We start from the raw sequence: 18695 nt of genomic DNA, 5'->3' as shown, positions 1-18695 counted from the left end.
TCAGTGGAGTTTTTAGATTTAAAACTCACTGTTTCTTCGAATGGCAGTGTTAATACTGAAACACATTTTAAAGAAGTAGATATGAACAACATCTTAATGGCTACAAGTAACCATAAAACCTCCTGGATTCGCAATATTCCAGGGAGGCAGTTCACAAGATTGAGGAGAAATTGCAGTGATATTGAAGTTTTTGACCAACAGGCAGGTAAACTACTTTCAAGGTTTGTTGAGAGGCTTTTCAGCTAATAACCTCAAAAAGGAGCTTTCAAGAGTTAGACTTATGAACTGTGACTCTATGTTTTTACCTAAGAAAAAGAAGGACAACACAAACAATGAGGAAATTAACGTTGCCTTTATTAGAAACTTCAATTCGGCTCATAAAAACATTGAGAGTATTATTAATAAACACTGGGGCATCCTGTGCAATGATGCTATCTTGGGTACACGACTTGGGAAATTACAAAGATTTATCTACAGGATGGCTAAGAACCTTAAAAATGTACTGGTCCCGAGCGACATTGGAAAAGGTGTATGTACTAAAAGTTCGAATAGTTGGTACGGTGGTAAACCTACTGGTAATTTTGCCTGTGGCAAATGTTCTATTTGTAAATTTATACACCCAGACAGGAAACAGATAGTTTCTAGAAGTTCTAAAGAAGTGTTTACTGTAAAAGATTTTATATTGTGCACTTCCACTTTTATTGTTTATATACTTGAATGTACTTGTGGTTTACAGTACGTTGGCAGGACAAAGCGTTGCCTTAAGACACGTATTCAGGAACATATCAGAAACATCAGGAGTGGATTCGAAAAACACAGTGTGTCACAACACTTTTTGACACACCACAATAAAGACCCCTCTTTGTTAACCTTCAAGGGTATTCAACATGTACCCTGTGATTGGAGGAGAGGTGATAGAATCAAAACCCTCTCAGCTCAGGAAACTTTCTGGATACATAAGTTAGACACTATGGGCCTCATGCAGTAAGCGTTGATAAGGGAAATATGGCCATGTTATAGCCAAAATTGGGTTTGAGATTCAGTAAGCGCCGATAAGTGCTTCATATCGCCAGGTTTCGGAGCCGATAATTTGGTTATGGCCAGTCGCCTGCCGATAAGCCTGTTTTCGACACTGATCGCCACTTTTTTAAATCGGCTGGATTCAACAAAAAAAAACAGCTTATCGGGGCTGATCGGCACTACGAAATTGAGATGTTATGGCCGATTTCTCCCGCCAACTAAAGTTGGCAGTTTGGACGGGAGAACGATCGCTAAGGCTGCCGGAACGGCACTTAGAAAAAAAAAATCTTCTGTACATCAATGGAAGTCAATGGAGCGGGGACGTATAACAGTATAGTACTGTTTACGTTTCATTGCTCACAATACAAGGGGGATTTGCATTACAGTGTGGGGGCATTCCCTGCATTGTGTCACAGCTGATGTGTCTTATTTGCATAACATTCGACTTTTACATGTTTTCAGCATTTGCGGGTCACATTACTCATCATGTGATGATGTGGCAAGGGAAAATACTATACTACACTCTTAAAGGAGAACCTCACATCATAGCACACATTTTACTCAACTCAGCGACAATTATTTACATGATGTTACACATGTCACACATGTCACACATACACAGTATATTCATCTTCCTTTACATTACACAATGCTTGTAATGTGACACGCATCTTTAAACGTTCATGTACATCTGTCTTCTCATGTTTACATATACTTTTGGGTCCTCCCTATTTTCATGACGTCACTTATTGGACGCTCAATCACATTGCATGTTTACATTGTAACCGTTGCATTACAAGCACTTCAACCTAACTTATACACACATGTACAGTAATTCATCATTGGGACACCTTGTAAACTCATTCTATACCAACTATCCTCCTTACACAAATGCATGCATATGCACACGACTATTCATTGTTGCCAACATGTCACAATAACATGGATAATTACACATGTTACACAAAACTTTTCCCACGTCAATCTCAGCCTTTTTGTCTCATTACATGACTGACTCTTGCGTTCACAAGTGTTACATGCATTGCACATGCAACTATTTATTTGCAAGCAATCTTTGTACAAAGCTTCACGTCACATCATTGCCAAATATCATCATTCCCTGCAGAATACACACAACAAATACTTAGAACAACAAGTGCACACAGCTTGCCACAGAAGTACTTTATTATGTTAATGTAACACCTTGCATTTTACTATGTCACCTGACATCATCACATACCTATTTAAAGGACGCACATTACCTGCTCATTCACAGCTACTCATTTCAAAATGTTGCGAATGTTTAGGAGACGCAGGAACATTCTTTTCTATGACATGCTTGCTGATCAAGAGAATGATATAGGGCAAGGTAGGGACACACCGAGGGACAGTGACAGTGACGCGGATACGACAGGGACAGGGAGAGGGACAGGCCGAGGGACAGGTAGAGGGACAGGAGATCAGAGGAGAAGACAGAGGAGACAACTTGTGCCTCGTCCGCGTCTGTACAGGGAGAGAACCCTGTTAGATGGGATGAGTGAGGAGGAGATTGTAAGTCGCTATCGTTTGAGTTCAGCAGCAATCTTAGCTCTTTATGAGGAGATAAGGGGGATTTAGATTTTTTCACAGCCAGAGGTCGTGCAGTCCCTGGGCTTGTTAAAATGCTGTGCTCATTACATTATCTTGCTTCCGCGTCATACCAGACAACTGTGGGCATAGTGGGCGGGGTCTCGCAATCTACATTCTCGCGGGCCTTGACCCAGTTTCTCTATGCACTCAATAGACGCGCTAGGAATTATATTCATTTTCCTACAGAGGCAACAGAGTGGCTGGAAGTCAGGACTGGCTTTTATAATATAGCAGGGATACCATCTGTGCTGGGTGCAATCGATTGCACACATGTTGCTTTGATTGCACCTAGTCAGAGTGAGCATGTGTACCGCAATCGGAAGCACTACCATTCACTCAATGTACAGGTGGTATGTGATGCCACGATGAGGATAATGCATGTGGTACCCAAGTTCCCTGGTTCCAGTCACGATTCCTCTATCCTGAGGAACTCTTCAGTCTTCCATGCGTTCGAAGAGGGACATTTTGAACCTGGTTGGCTGCTGGGTGAGTACATATTTACATGTTCTAACACAAAACACATGTTGATTTAGGAATGTTGGCATTGTACAATTTGATCACTAATGTCAGCTTATGTGTGCTCCATTCATTATAGGTGACTCAGGATACGGAATTAGGCCGTGGCTCTTGACTCCGGTGCTAAACCCTCAAACTGAAGCAGAGGACAGGTACAATGCAGCCCATATATCTACAAGATCTGTTATAGAGAGGACATTTGGCCTACTCAAGACCAGGTTTAGGTGTCTGGACAGAACTGGTGGGGCTCTTCTATACAAGCCTCAAAAAGTGTCTGATATTATCCTTGCCTGTTGCATTTTGCACAATGTTGCACTCAGGCACAATGTACAGTCAGACCTAGCTGAGGCTTTGGTAGACGAGCATCCCACCCATGTAGCTGCTGAAAATGAACAAACAGCCAGTGGTGGCCAGACACGACAGAATCTCATCAATTCATTTTTTTCTTGTAAGTACAAACTCATATGTTCCTAGTACTACTTTTATAGTTTAATTATGTTATATTAACAATAATGTTTCTTTATATAACCTTCTGTTAGGACACAGATGAATATGGGTTGCACACCTTTCTTTTCTCTGCTGTGTGCACAAAGGGATGTGGCACCGGTATGTTATTGTTGCACAGGTTATATAATCCCTCTTCAATTGTACTTTAGTTGTGTGTATGTGAATACAACTTGGGTAACAAAGCAATAATATTTTAGCATTGTGTTATTCCTTATGCTAAGACAAAACACATATTATGCCCATAATCATTCATGCTTCTAGTATGCTTACATACAATGTTATTGGTGCAGTGTAACATGTACATCCATATGATGTGTACACCAGGCTGATTTACATTTTGAATGTCATGAAATATACATGGTGTTGTACATTTAACACCAAATACACACTTTGCTGTGTTGTTTACGGTACTGAAGATGGCATGTCAATGTTTGCAATTTATATATTGTTCCTTTGCATTATAGGTATATCTCCAGTATGACTGATCATGGTATGTATATTTGCTGACATCTCTCATAAGATGTGGCTACCTCAATCTTCCTATAATTATTGGAACTAAAAACCCAACATATTGGTTTAAACACAAATGTTACATATATGTACTTTCTGTATCATGTATATGCATTTAGCTACTCTTGAGCTTTCATGTGCATTGTATTACAAAATGATTACTCACATTTCATCACATTTTATGTATGTTTCCTTATAATTTCCATTAATGTAATATAGAGGTGGTTGGAGAAAAGGGGATAACTGTACTTATTTGTTTACTTACGGGAGCACATTCATCACTAGCATAGACACACTTTTTAAGACAACTGTTTGTGTCTCTATCAATTGGTGTAGGATCCATGTATAACACCGACAAATGATAACACCAGCTTTATTATGGTAGCTTATATCATCATATTGACTATACTATGTATTTCTAAACGATTAATAAACACAGTAAACTATAGTTAGTTAGGTTAATGAAATATACACAGAAACGTACTTCATAACATGATGGTGATGTCATATTCAGAACATCATGCATTGGAGGGGACCATAACATCTGGCCAGTAACATTATTTGCTACAGTCCCAAACCATTTTATCTACATACCCATGTAACAAGAGATTTTAAAAATAAATGGCTACTTGGTTGTAAGTGTCCTTTACATTGGGAGAAGGAGTGGCTCACTGAGTAAAGACACACACTGGCACTGATAGTTTGAAGCAGGGGAGTCTGGTTCAATTCCCGGTGTGGGCTCCTTGTGACCTTGGCCAAGTCACTTTATCTCCCTGTGCCTCATGCGGCAAAAAAACATTTGTACGTTCCACGGGCCAGGGACCTCAGGCTGAAACATGTGTCTGTAAATCGCTGCGTACAACTAGCAGCCCTATACATGAACATGCTCATATTATTATTATTATTGTTACATAGTTTCGACAGTCATACGTTCCATTACATATTAGAATACACAAATGTGTTAGCAGAGTGGGAATGGTTGTTATATATAAAACACACCATGTCATAAAATGTTAGTAGTCATTAAAGAACACTCAATAAAAATTCATGAGGCACTCTTTTGCAACATCATTATGTTAATTAAGTGCTTATGCAATATAGGCATAAGGGTATCACATTTTTAATTGTTTGTTAATAAGCGCTGCAAGCAATATAAAATTAGTTCCATATGTAGTATAGTAGTCGGTGGCTCCTCCTCACAATCATCTCATATAAAGGTAGACTCTTCTGAAATCATACATTGATCCGATTGTATCTTCCCCGACATCTCTGAAATACAGCAAACACATGATGGTCAAAGATGGCACCTTACTAGATATGCATCCGTGACAACGCGTTACGCAGCTCTATATGATTGTGTAGATACACACGTCACTCACTTATATGTTAGAAGTAAAACTGTTCATCAGTATGTAATGTTTCTTTAAATTTGTAGCAGGCATAACTATGTATAAGAAGTGAACGTTGCCTGTATACTGAAAGATGTGCGCGCACATCTTTGTGTGCGCACGCACTTCACGCTTGGCTCCACTAACTGTTAGCGCATGCGCAAAACAAAGCGTACGTTGTGCGTTCAATACATGTTGAAAATACCAGTAAACATAACATCTTTATTTCAAATACAATGAAGACGAAACTACATTCGTTCTAAACGAGTACATCTGTATTCTTTTTAAACAGACGTGTTTGAACAGAAAGCACGGCCGATAACACAATGCGCAAATGCAATACGTGTGACGTCATGTTAAGCCAGCGTGAAACGCACGCTAACACTCCTCCCACTCAATTAACATTCGGCTAACGCCCAGGGTACGCCTACAAACACTGAGCCGCACGCATCACACACTGCAGTTACCGTTACTATAACAAAACATGACAGCCAATAGGCTTTGAGGCGCGCACGTCGCTTGGGGGCGGGACTTACATCACTAATCCTTTTTAAGGACGCCTTGGCCCATGACAAGGGCCCCACGTCATACGTGGTGGACCCGGTTTTCAATGTTGTAGATGTTGCATGATAACAAAACAGGTATGTGTTAGAGTAATGGTAAAATGTTGCTAATATGTTTAAAGGGATAGGAAAGTACGTATATTTATTCCGTCAGCAATGTGTACTACTCTTTCAGGTCCTACTATATTGTATTAGGAAACAATTTGTTTGTGATCGCTACATGTTATGCAGTCTGCAATGTTACGCTGTATCCACGCATTGAAAGTGAAAATGGTGGTTACAAAAAAAAAAAAAATTTAAACGCAGAGTCAACGCATAACGATTGTTATATTTACCATTCTTCTAGAATTAACTCTTCGCCTGGCTGCAACTGGTCGCTCCAGAAATGCAAGGCATTTTCATCCACGCTTAACCCAACCGCTGAATCCAGTATGGCACATATCTCCTCCAGGATGCGCTCATAGGAATCGCCACTGCTTTCTTCAAATAATTGGTCGGGAGGTAGGTTCATTTCTTCCGGTTCCCATTCCAATGCATTTTCAGCTGAAAGGCTTGGTACATAATCATAGTACTTTTGTTCTTGTACAATGTGGGTTTCAGGAATGGAGGCTGCAGATATTGCAGCACGTATCGATTCAAACGGATCAGTAGTAGCGGATACATTGCTATTGCCATTAGGAATAAATATGCCTTTCACGACAATATAAGTGCCGTCTTTCAGGAGAAATTGTTTTTCCGGGGCAATCTTCCAGAAACCATAGGTGTGTTGTAGCTTATCCTGGTCACGTTCAAAAAAGTCATTACTTGATAAAGTGAATCTTATTGAGGAATTAAAATTCCGTGCATGCTTACGGTCTTGGTAATAAGGATATTTTGCTCGAATGAAATCATCGATTTGGCGTGTGCTTGCTTTCTGTCCGCGACTGTTCAAGATGGCTTCACAGATCATGTACTTATACCCTAAAAGGGGATTAATATTGTTAACGAATTCATCAGCCATGTCTGAGTAGCACAAAAGCTGTGTGCAGGTCTGTGTTATTTGCTCATCAAAATGAATGTGCTGAATGGCTAACAAACTCCTGTTTTTCCTTGTCAAGGTCAACAAAACTAACTACTTTGACTCCTTATTTCAAACGCCAATTGGATTTGTTTGTCTAATTGGGTTAACAGTTGTGGTTCGTGATATGGGACTGTGGGAGAAACATTTCTCCTTCTTTTATCTCGTTTGTGAAAAACATCCCTACACTTTGAATGCGTTCACATAGTGTTTTTTTGAAAACTAACAAAGACCAGTGTGTGAAAATATTTCTTAGCCAGGCATATCAGTAAAAACACACCTGCAAAAAGAAATGTTTTTTCCCCGCTTACATTTCTGTGTGTATGTGAAAGTCTGGTTAACTCCCTGTCTGCATGAGTTTAAATACGTGTGTATATATATATATATATATATATATATATAAATATATCTCTTATAAAAATATATATATATTTATATATTATATTTAATTTTTTTTTATATTGCAGGAGTACACACAACATTGATGGCATTAAGTATACCTTGTATGAAACCTATTTAAATGGTGAGAAACATGATTGAATTAAGTAATAAACATTTGTTTAAGCACAATACTGTTAGAGTCTCATACTTAGGATATTTCTCAAACATTAGGCCTGTATTATTAAAATAGTGTTTTCACAAGGAAGCATGAAGTGTATTAGTTTGTGTATACCAGTTTATATAGTACTATATATATATATATATATATATATATATATATATATATATATATATATATATATATATATATATATATACACATATATACATATATATATACACATATATACATATATATATACACATATATACATATATATATACACATATATACATATATATATACACATATACATATATATATACACACTCACACACTCACACTCACACTCACTCAGTGTGTGTGTGTGTGTGTGTGTGTGTATATATATTATTATACATTCTGAGATTTTATAGAAACGAACACACAACTGATTAAAGGACAAAATTACAATGGCCAAGCAAGGCAAAGGTAAGTAATAATTTACACATAATCCTGCTGTACACGTACAAGAAAGATGTTTGCACTTACTTAGGTGTTTTAATAATTGCATGTGACTAATATGCATATGCAATTCTTACATCAATTAACACACCCAAATGCAATGTTTTGCTGCAAAGTCAATGGCAGCTTCTCTAAACTTAGCAACTGGCTCCTGGTGGACCATTACTGAACAGACGATTACAACATAAATATTTATAACACAATTAATTATGAGTGTTAACATTTCCAAAACTTCACGTGTACAAGAACATAGTTGAAAGTTTGGAAACAACACAGTCTTCAGCATACATACAATAGTAATTAGATAATCTGAAGTCAACAAAACAAGGCCAAAGACATATTTTCTGAATTATAACATTTATTTTTTTTGTTCCTTTTGCGAGCGAGTAACAGGCCTGCTTGTTGTCTCTTGAATTTTCCTTTTTCTTTTGCCACCAACTTTAGGCACAACAGAGCCACTTTGAGTGGCCTCTGGCACTTCACGGGCAGGGCTTGTGGCCAGTGACTGTTCACCTACGGGGCTTGTGGCCAGTGACTCACCTACAGGGCTTGTGGCCAGTGACTCACCTACAGGGCTTTTGGGCAGTGATTCACCTACAGGGCTTTTGGGCAGCGATTCACCTACAGGGCTTTTGGGCAGCGATTCACCTACAGGGCTTTTGGGCAGCGACTCACCTACAGGGCTTTTGGGCAGCGATTCACCTACAGGGCTTTTGGGCAGCGACTCACCTACAGGGCTTTTGGGTAGTGACTGTTCACGGACAGGGCTTGTGCCCAGTGACACATGTGAGCAAGTTGGTAGACACTGCACAAGTGATGGTTGGTCTGTTTCATGTGTGTCTTGTTTTGTTTTTGTCGCCTCCTTTGTAGGTGTCTGCTGCTGAATTTGTACAGATGGCAGCGGTAGGATGTCATCAGGAACCTGCACAGCAATGTCTGCTACTTGACCGGTAACATTTGGGCCTGGTGAATGAATATCAGATGAATGTGGTGAAAACTGACCTGCATGAACAGATCCTGGCTGGGAGGTGTTGAATTGTGGTACATTAGTCATTCTCCAGTAATTAGCTTGTGTTTGCTGAACAACTAATGCTTCGAATGAGGTGTTGATTTTTTGCAACTGTTTAGGCACTTCAATGAAGACTCTGTGGAGATGTGCCAATTGTGATACTGTTTCTTCCTGCAGTCCAATCATCCTTTCCAGCACTGTCATCATGTCTGAATGGCGACGATTTTCTGCGTCCACTATTTTTCCCTCTGAAGCTACAATTGCATCGTATGTGGAAGTTGATGGACAATTTGGCGGTACAACAGTTTCTATTGGCACCTCTTCATGGTCACATGATTGTATTTCAGTCTCTTCTGTGGCGTCATCCTCATCATACTCATCATCCTCATCACCATGATGTTCTAAAAAGAAATGTACACATTATTAAATGGCATGTTAATGTATGCTGTGTTACTATGTAATTGTACTGTGTCCTAAGTAACACCTAACATGTTAGCATACGTTTTATAACCTCATTAAAAACTACCTTGACTTACGAATAATGTTTGGACTCAGTATGAAATATGAATGAATGAAAAGTTGCTCTAAACTCAGAAGTCCTACATGATAATTAACATCACTAACACAATACATGTTGCCTTACACTTAATTTTCACTGACACTAAGTAATCCTATTTAAAGAAGATGTGCAAAACAAATAATGCACATGACAACATAACATATAGAAGAGCACATATTATATGGCCAGCAAATGATACACTCACCTTCTAGTAGTGTTGAGCTGGCTGACCCAGGTGAAGACACTTGTTCCATCTCAGGTGACACATGTCCTCCAGGGGCAACTATATATAACAATAACATAAGTTTTACATTTACATGTGTAAATATTGAACAAACACTTATTGTATGTTCTGTATTTATGATTAACTAACAACATCAGTTCCTTAACCGAAAATGTGTGTGAAAGTGAACATAAATAGTTGTAATAACACTGTACATGCCTGTGTACTTAGAATTTTTGAGTTCCCTAACATACAACATACTATGTTTCTGCAGTAATGCGTGAGGATAAATAGATTAAATGAGTACATAAAAATCATATGTTGTGTAGTGATATCAGTATCATAATGTACATAACTATCATGAGATGACCATTCACAATGGTTATCATGAAGGTGGTCATATTGCAAAAAGTGTTGTTTTTGGTAGAGGATATGTGTGGTACATTAATCGAAGATGTGGCACACCTGAATGTGGCTGTGACTCAACAAGACAACACATGCAGTGTGTGATAATGTGTCTTTCATAGTAGTTCAACTATAGATATGAGTGAACTAATGTGTGACGTACGCTTTGATAAGTAATGAGTTGTTGGGGCATTTAGTAGCTAGAGTTAAGCTTTCAAATGAGTGTGATTAACTTCAGTTGTGCTATTCAGGTTGTAAGAAAGGTATTCCCTTCCCCAAAAAGCCTAATCAGCCACACCTTTCAATGACTTGAAACAGGTGCAAATGGTGTGAACTAAGTTGACCGTGAAATGAGGCTGTAATTAGTGTGTGTGCTGAACCCCACCCCCTCTGTTGAAGTGTATGCTGTGATGAGATATTAATTGCAGCTGCTTTAACACAATGGTAGATGAGCTAAGTAGTCATCTGCAGTGTTTAAGTTATGAAAACAATGACATAACATATGATACGTGTGCCTCATTATGCTGTCTGTATATGACATAAAGCAAAAATGGACCTTTTCATAAGCAACTATAGATGTGTTAGTGCCAGTGATGTTTGTAGGCCGTTACATGCAATTTCTTTGATGCATGCTTAAAATAGGCAGTAATGTCATGTTTGTCGGAGTAAAATCAATAAAATACACAATAATATGATACATATTTCTGTTCTGTACCTGTAGCTACTGTACTAATAATTTCTGATTAACATGTGTTACACATGTGTACTACCCTGTTGTTCCCCATCTTCGCCCACCATCAATTGCTTCCACTGCAGCTATGCATTTTGGGAATTCACATGTAAATGAGCACGCAATGGCACGTGCTATATTAGTTACTGCTTTTAGTAGGACTACTACATATATGTCTATTTTGAGATATATATATACAGAATCAGACATATACATATATAGATGCAGGTATGCTTATATTGTGAAGACAGTATAAAAAGCAGTGTAAATATGCAAAATAACTGTAAGCAACGACACGCCTAGTACAGTAATATTTATCACCTGCTGGAAATTGTGACGGATAAATTCCAATGTCACGGTCACCAGCCAAGCCTTCCACGACGACGGTAAGTAATTTTGGCCGAAGCAGCTCCTCCAATGGAGTCAATATGAGACGTTGTGGTGTGGGCCCACCTCCAGTGCCAGTAGCATGCACGCGTTGGTCTTGTATTTTCTTTTTCAATTTGGACCTAATATCATCAAATCTTTTCCGACAATGATACTTGTCCCTGACACTATTCCCACAGGCATTGACACCAATGACTATTGTGTCCCACATTTCTTTTTTGCTTGCTGCACTTGTCCGCCCTTGAAAAACATATAAAAGATATGAGGTAAATTAATAATAATATAAGCACCAGTTTCCTACACTGCTAGCTGTTCCAAGAGATAGCAAACATGCTGTTTTATGTGTAATATGTGCAGCACATGAGCATTCACTACTAAACCTATACATGTAAGCAAGGTTGCATTCATATTGTATGCAGTTCTGGCAAATTGACCGCCTGTGTTTATTTGTCCTTGTAAGGCATGATAAAAAGCTGTGTTTCCACACTAATGAACATAGAAAGATATTGTGTACCCATATTTGCATATGAACAAAACTCAGATGACCTAGGATCACATGTATTTGAATAATAAATGTAAAGTTACACTTACCTACTAAATGTCCATAGAGACTGTCATAGTGCTCCAGAATGCCAGTGACAAGAGCCCTATTTTCCTGGTCATTGAAGCGAGGATTACGTGGCTTCTCCACACGTTTTTTCCGAGCAGGTTTAGGGTCAGAGCTTGGCTGGTGCTGACTGGACTCTCCTTCTTCCAATGGAAGAGCCTCCAAAAGCTGGCCACCAGCAAGCACGCCACCACCAGACACCCCATCAGCAACTGCGCCACCAGCAGCACTCCCAGCACCAGCACTCCCACTCACAGCAACAGCACTCCCACTCCCAGCACCAGCACTCCCACTCACAGCAACAGCACTCCCACTCCCAACAACAGCACTCCCACTCCCAGCAACACCACTCGCAGCACCAGCACTCCCACTCCCAACAACAGCACTCCCACTCCCAGCAACACCACTCGGTGCACCAGCAACATCACTCCCCTGAACAGAACGTTCACTCCGACGCGTACTCCCACGAGTAGCACTCCCACTCCCACCAGCATCACTCTTCCCACGCTTTGCGGGCATACTTCCAGCACTCACAAAAAACAGACAAGAAATGTACAGGCAATCACACGAACCACTTCCACATATAAAACAAGACAAAGATGTAAACAAAACAACAAAGGACAAAGCTCACCCAATACACAACAAGTCTTTCAGTCAATATGCAAATCTTCAATCGTCCAGCTCTGTGCGTCTCTCTCTCTCTCTCACTCCCAACAACACAGAGAATGATTAGCAGTACACGTTGCCTTTAAATATGGCGCGCAATCAAAAACATGCTTGTTTCGCCTGATTCAGCAAGATTTGTGATTGTGCAACCTAACAGCACCCCGCCACGCACGCCGATACACCTGTGTGTGATCGGCTCATCATCGTGAGAGTGGGCGGATTTGTTTTCTGGTTGATTTTGAATGTATTCGGCACTTACTGCATACGGAGAGGGAAAAACGCCAATAACATGACTAATCGATAAGCTTGCCGATTTCACATAATCGTCGCTTACTGCATGAGGCCCTATGTCCCCTAAGTGGTTAAATGAGAACATAGATGTCTGGGCTCTATATTAATTTGATCATAAAATATTTTTCTCAGTTCTCTCTGATTAAATAACTAATTATTTAGTAATATTTTGTAGATATGCTTTTTAGCTATTTTTAGATTGATGTAAATGTTATTTGACATTAATATTGTTTACTTTTATTTTTAGGCTTGCTATTTCCCTAAATTTTATCTATGTTATTGCATTAATAAAATGTTGTTTATGTTGTTATCAGCAAAGGGTTTCAGCTTACATTTGCTGCCGCCGCTACTGACCTGATTGGCGTTTATACTTTAGTGACCGACCAATGGGGGAGGCGGGGGGTGTATTTATGTCGCCGTCGACCTTTGCTGATTCATTCCCTGATGAAGAAGCGTTGTTAGCTACAAAACGCGTAGGATTAGTTTATCTCAACTTACGAGTTATATTTTATATCAATTGATTTGGTTCTTTATAGCCTACCTTACATTGCTTCTTTTAGTAAAGGGGCGGACATTGCCAACGGTTTTGCGACTCATAGTAGTCGCTTTACTCCCCTTGCCACTGCGGGGTAATACCTGGCTCTATCTTGGACGAAATCCCGCACTACGTATGCGGAAGGGACTTTCCTCCACGTGACGATTACGTCATTGAGCGGTGCCACGATCCGGTGGTCTGAGCTCCTGCACGCTGATACCTGCAAGACCAGAAGATAGACGGAGTGTCTAATGTACCATTACCTGGGACGTGGAGCTGACTTCACTGATTCCCCCAACGAGGACCACCAGAGATATTTGCTGTCTGCCACCGTGTGGTAATCTGTTGTGTAACATACACTCAATGCGCTCGTTCTTTCTACTCAATGTACGCTGAATACTCACCATTTTAATTTAATAATATATATTGATATACTTCACTATGCGGTTTTGCGCTGTTTTTTGTTTCTTTCTTGTCTAGTGCTGTCGGAGTGTTGAGCCACCCTGAACTGTTACAGCTGCAGCCGCCAATTGTTTTCACTGATATTGTATGATTTATTTTCTACACTCTAAGGTTGAGGGTTCATACTAAGGTGTACTTAGATTACTCTCACAGTAGATAAATATCTGTTATAGGTTTATTTAGCTGCGCACTGATTTTTTCACTTGTACACCCAGGTACATGCTGGATACATGTCTTAAACTTGCCATAAACTAGACCCAGCATTTCTGCATTGATTAATGGCCCATCAGATTAACAGCGGGGGTCCCTGGCAGTCCCATTCAAACTGAAAGGGACTGCCAGGGACCCCTGCTGTATTAATCCTATGGGTCATTAGTCAATGCAGAAATGCCTTAAACTTGCCTTAAACAAGCCAGGTTACACCCAGCACATACCCAGAATGTAACCGGGCTAGTTTAAGGCAAGCTTTAGAATAGTCGTTGTCTCGTCTGTATGATTGATTATTGTCAGTGTTGATTTATGTGTGAGCTATACAGTGTTGATTTATGTGTGAGCTGGTAGTATTGCTGTCACATCCTATCCTATGTAGCTAATCTAGCTATTAGCGTATCTCACACCTATCTGGGGTGTTCTCCACAAGGAATACGGTATAACAGAACAGGGAGAAAAATATTCACTGTGCCATCTGCTAGAGTGCCAGACACATACTGAATTAAAATGCTTTATTTTACAATCAATACAACTCAACAAACTGCAGGAAGTGATATTGTGTTTACAAGTCTAACGTCAGTCAGGTGGTTCTTATCTGCCGTCACTTTTATTTTCAAACTCTTCACCAGCAGTGCTCCTCTATTTACACTGTTCCGCTTTTTCTTTGAACACTGCCAATAAGACATTTAACAATGTTCGAAAAAGGTTTTGGAAATGTGGCCAGGTAAGAATATCTTATATTTAAGGATAGTATAAGAATATCTGAAAGGTATGTTTTATGTTACTGAAAGCATTACAACTTTTCATATATATGTATATTCATATTGCAGTAAAAATTGTCAGTGCCATAAAAAGATAAAAGCTCAGATGCACAGAAGTCTGTTAACTCCCTGTAAATATCAAAATCGGTAACACCCGTTATTCTCCCTGAGCTTAACTTGCATCCAGCAAGTTAATTATATGCAAAACTACCAGCTGTTTGTTTGCATCAGTATAGACTTAACAGTACGTTTACAAGTTGTAGCGCATATGAAAATTAAACATGTTAGCGCAAATACTGTACTCTTTAATATATACTAAGTCACATATGCGTTAAACCAGTTATACACATGCGCAACGCATTATACACAAGCGCAATCCAAAATACAGTATATCATGTTTACCACCTACAGAAGCAGCCCACGTACTCGTGTTAACACCTAATACCACCCATGCACTAGAAATAGAGTAGCGCACATACGCATCTGCGTTACATCGTAAAGAATCAAGCATTCCAAATCAAGCATCTCCCCTCCTGAAATCCCTCTCCTGGCTTCCAATCAAATCCCGCATCTCACACTCCATTCTTCTCCTCACTTTTAAAGCTTTACACTCTTCTGCCCCTCCTTACATCTCAGCCCTAATTTCTCGCTATGCACCATCCCGACTCTTGCGTTCTGCTCAAGGATGTCTTCTTTCTACCCCCTTTTTATCTAAAGCCCTTTCCCGCCTTAAACCTTTTTCACTGACTGCCCCACACCTCTGGAATGCCCTTCCCCTCAGTACCCTAAAAAATATGGGAGTGAACCCAAAATAACTGATGCTGCCAAAGTCAAGTATATTAAATGTAAAGAAAGAAACTCAATCCACTAAAAGTATGTGGCAATTCACCATTAGGACACAATGAAATCTTCAGATTATAAATTTTGACTCACCCAGGGCGGGGGGCCCGTTGTGCCGATAGTGGCCGGGTGCAGGAAATGAAGTGTCCAGGGACACCTCACTCTTGAACCTCCTGAGGCCACTAGCTGCTGCCCTTACCCTGCCCGGTGTCTTCGGTATCCTGCGTGCGGTTGCGGTGAGCTGTTCCGCACTGCTGAAGATTTTCCTCTGTCTTGGCTTTCCCCGTGATACGGATGGCTGCAGCGTCTTCCTTCTTAGGTAACCACCGACGCGATGTCTGCGTAGGGGGACCGCTGCCTGCTCGTCCGTGCACGCCGTTTCCTGCAGTGAGGAGGAGCGGTGTTGCCTCTCAGCTGATGATGTGCTCCAGCGCGTCCACACGTGTGGAGGGGGGGATGACGTCAGTCCTTCTTAGGAGTCCGTGGTGAATGCCTGCGTGCGCCAGCCATAGCAGATACAGGTATAGAAGGGGTGAAGGCGGTCACAGCAAAAGAAGTCCAGCCCAGGAACAAGTGAAATTAAAATCAGCTTTAATACTACATGCTGTACATCACAGAAGGGGCACTCTGACGCGTTTCGTCCTTCTCCAGAACTTTATCAAAGAGTCACCTCTGGAATGCCCTTCCCCTCAGTACCCGACTAGCACCCTCTCTATCTACCTTTAAGACCCACCTTAAGACACACTTGCTTAAAGAAGCATACGAATAGCACTGTGAACATTCTGAACACATGATACATAAAGCTTGGCCCCCTGCAGATGCACTTACCAGAACTCCCTCCTACTGTCTCTGTACGTTCTCCCTACCTACCAATTAGATTGTAAGCTTCTCGGGGCAGGGACTCCTCTTCCTTAATGTTATGTTTATGTCTAAAGCACTTATTCCCATGATCTGTTATTTATAATATCTGTTATTTATTCGATTACCACATGTATTACTACTGTGAAGCGTTATGTACATTAATGGCGCTATATAAATAAAGACATACAATACAATACAATACAAATAAAGTATAAATACAAGTTAAATAACATCCATTAGTCTCAGCAGAATATCTCAGGAATCATCAAGTGATCCCTCAGAGAAGCTTGTAAGAAAGATGCAGAAAGTATTTGGGGAGATGTGCTACCGCACCAGTACAGCAGAACAAAATGTAATCTGAAGGAACATCCTGGATTCTCTCAATCCTCTTGGCCATGCTGTACACACCACATACACTACAGTACATGCTTAAAAAAAAGTGGTCTGTAAGCAAAAGAAAATGAAAAAAGTCTGCATGCAGGACCGGAGGTCGACCACTAACAGAGTTACACCTTGAATTCTACAAAGAGCGCATGATGGAGGTAATTTCAAGGTCATGTCATGGTCTTCCAAACATCCTCAATACTTCTGACCTGAATGAGGAGGACAACAGACGACAGAGAAGCCCAATGCTACAACCAACATGACAAAAATACACAGTCAAATACATATATATTCTCTTGAAAAGGGTCATTTAGTTTAACCCTTTGGCCAAAGCGTAGTAAGCTTGAGAGCCACGACAAGGCAGACACCCGTTCGCAAATCCTAACACTACCAAACAAAATACTAAAATACCTCTATTAGGATTAAAATTCTCATTTACCTCTATTAGGAGGGAGAAAGACCACATTATAAAGACACCGTCAGTTCTTGGCATACAGGACACTTACACTGTCCCTTTAAGGGCACGGGCACACTCGCGCGCGGGCGCGCTGAGGTAGCTTGTGTACTGGAGGAGGAAGTGAGGAGAACAGCCTCACGTGGAGTAGAGCTGTGAGCCCCACGAGCAGGCCTCCGACACTGCCACTGTTCCTGGTAACCCCTGGAGGGAGGGTAAGCACGAAAGTCGTGGTGCAGCAGCAAATACATCTCTGCCAAGACATCAGCAGCACCCGGAGGACTCTTTGTTGCATTGCCTGTATTTGCCTTGCTGCTTCAAGCGTGCTGATCCCCTGAGGAGTACAGGATTATCCAATGAACTTTTGGCGCCAGGTTTGTCTTTGATAGCTCCATGATACAACAATTTGGCTACAAGACTATTCTAAACAGGAACAGGGCCATTATTAGACTTTAAATAAACATTTATTAAACACATTGCAATTATATGATATATTAACTATTAAGATGAATTTAACTAACAAATGTAAATATGTAAAGAGCCCTAATGTTAACATGCCATAATTTTACATTTAAATAGTTTATGTACAGTGGCAATACCCATGTATTAATAATTGCTAGTCACTGAACATTGGGAATTTGCCTGTAACTATACGTATGGATATAGCATGATGGTTGGTCACACAGTCGGCATGGAAACCGCCATGGGTACGGTACTGTCACCCACGTGCTCATGAACCCCCATGACAAGACTAATGACCGATCAGGATTAACATAGCGGGGGTCCCTGTTTCTCAATGGGACTCACACTGGGTGAATCCTACCAGAGCTGCATCAATCTATACCTATAACAGGTGATAGCACGGCTTTTATTTTATTTTAATAACAGATTATTGAAGCAGGGTTCTCCAGAGCTGAGCCGCATTAATTTCAGCCCCTGGGAGCCCCTACTTTCTGAGTTACAGGCCCCGGTATGGTGTGCCGGTATCTCCTGTGCATTTAACTCTCCTGGTCACGTGACGTGGGAGAAGGAAAAATGCAGGGAGATTCCCTGCTTCAATAATATGTCATTAAAAT

The 18695-nt window shown here is 40.4% G+C and overlaps 1 protein-coding gene across 1 annotated transcript; it reads right to left on the bottom strand.

Annotated features, from left to right (window-relative positions):
• Positions 1-216: 216 nt before the first annotated feature.
• Positions 217-17178, bottom strand: LOC142503288 (uncharacterized). The gene is made up of 5 exons (XM_075615476.1): positions 17115-17178; positions 16120-16302; positions 10009-10086; positions 8911-9645; positions 217-305 (listed from the first exon to the last, which is right to left on the bottom strand). The coding sequence occupies exons 1-5, from the start codon at positions 17176-17178 to the stop codon at positions 217-219; spliced, it is 1149 nt and encodes a 382-aa protein (XP_075471591.1).
• Between the last annotated feature and the right edge of the window lie 1517 nt (positions 17179-18695).

Source organism: Ascaphus truei, chromosome 1 (assembly GCF_040206685.1).
Source record: "Ascaphus truei isolate aAscTru1 chromosome 1, aAscTru1.hap1, whole genome shotgun sequence".
Taxonomy (NCBI): domain Eukaryota; kingdom Metazoa; phylum Chordata; class Amphibia; order Anura; family Ascaphidae; genus Ascaphus; species Ascaphus truei.
This window is presented reverse-complemented; position numbering and strand designations above follow the sequence as displayed.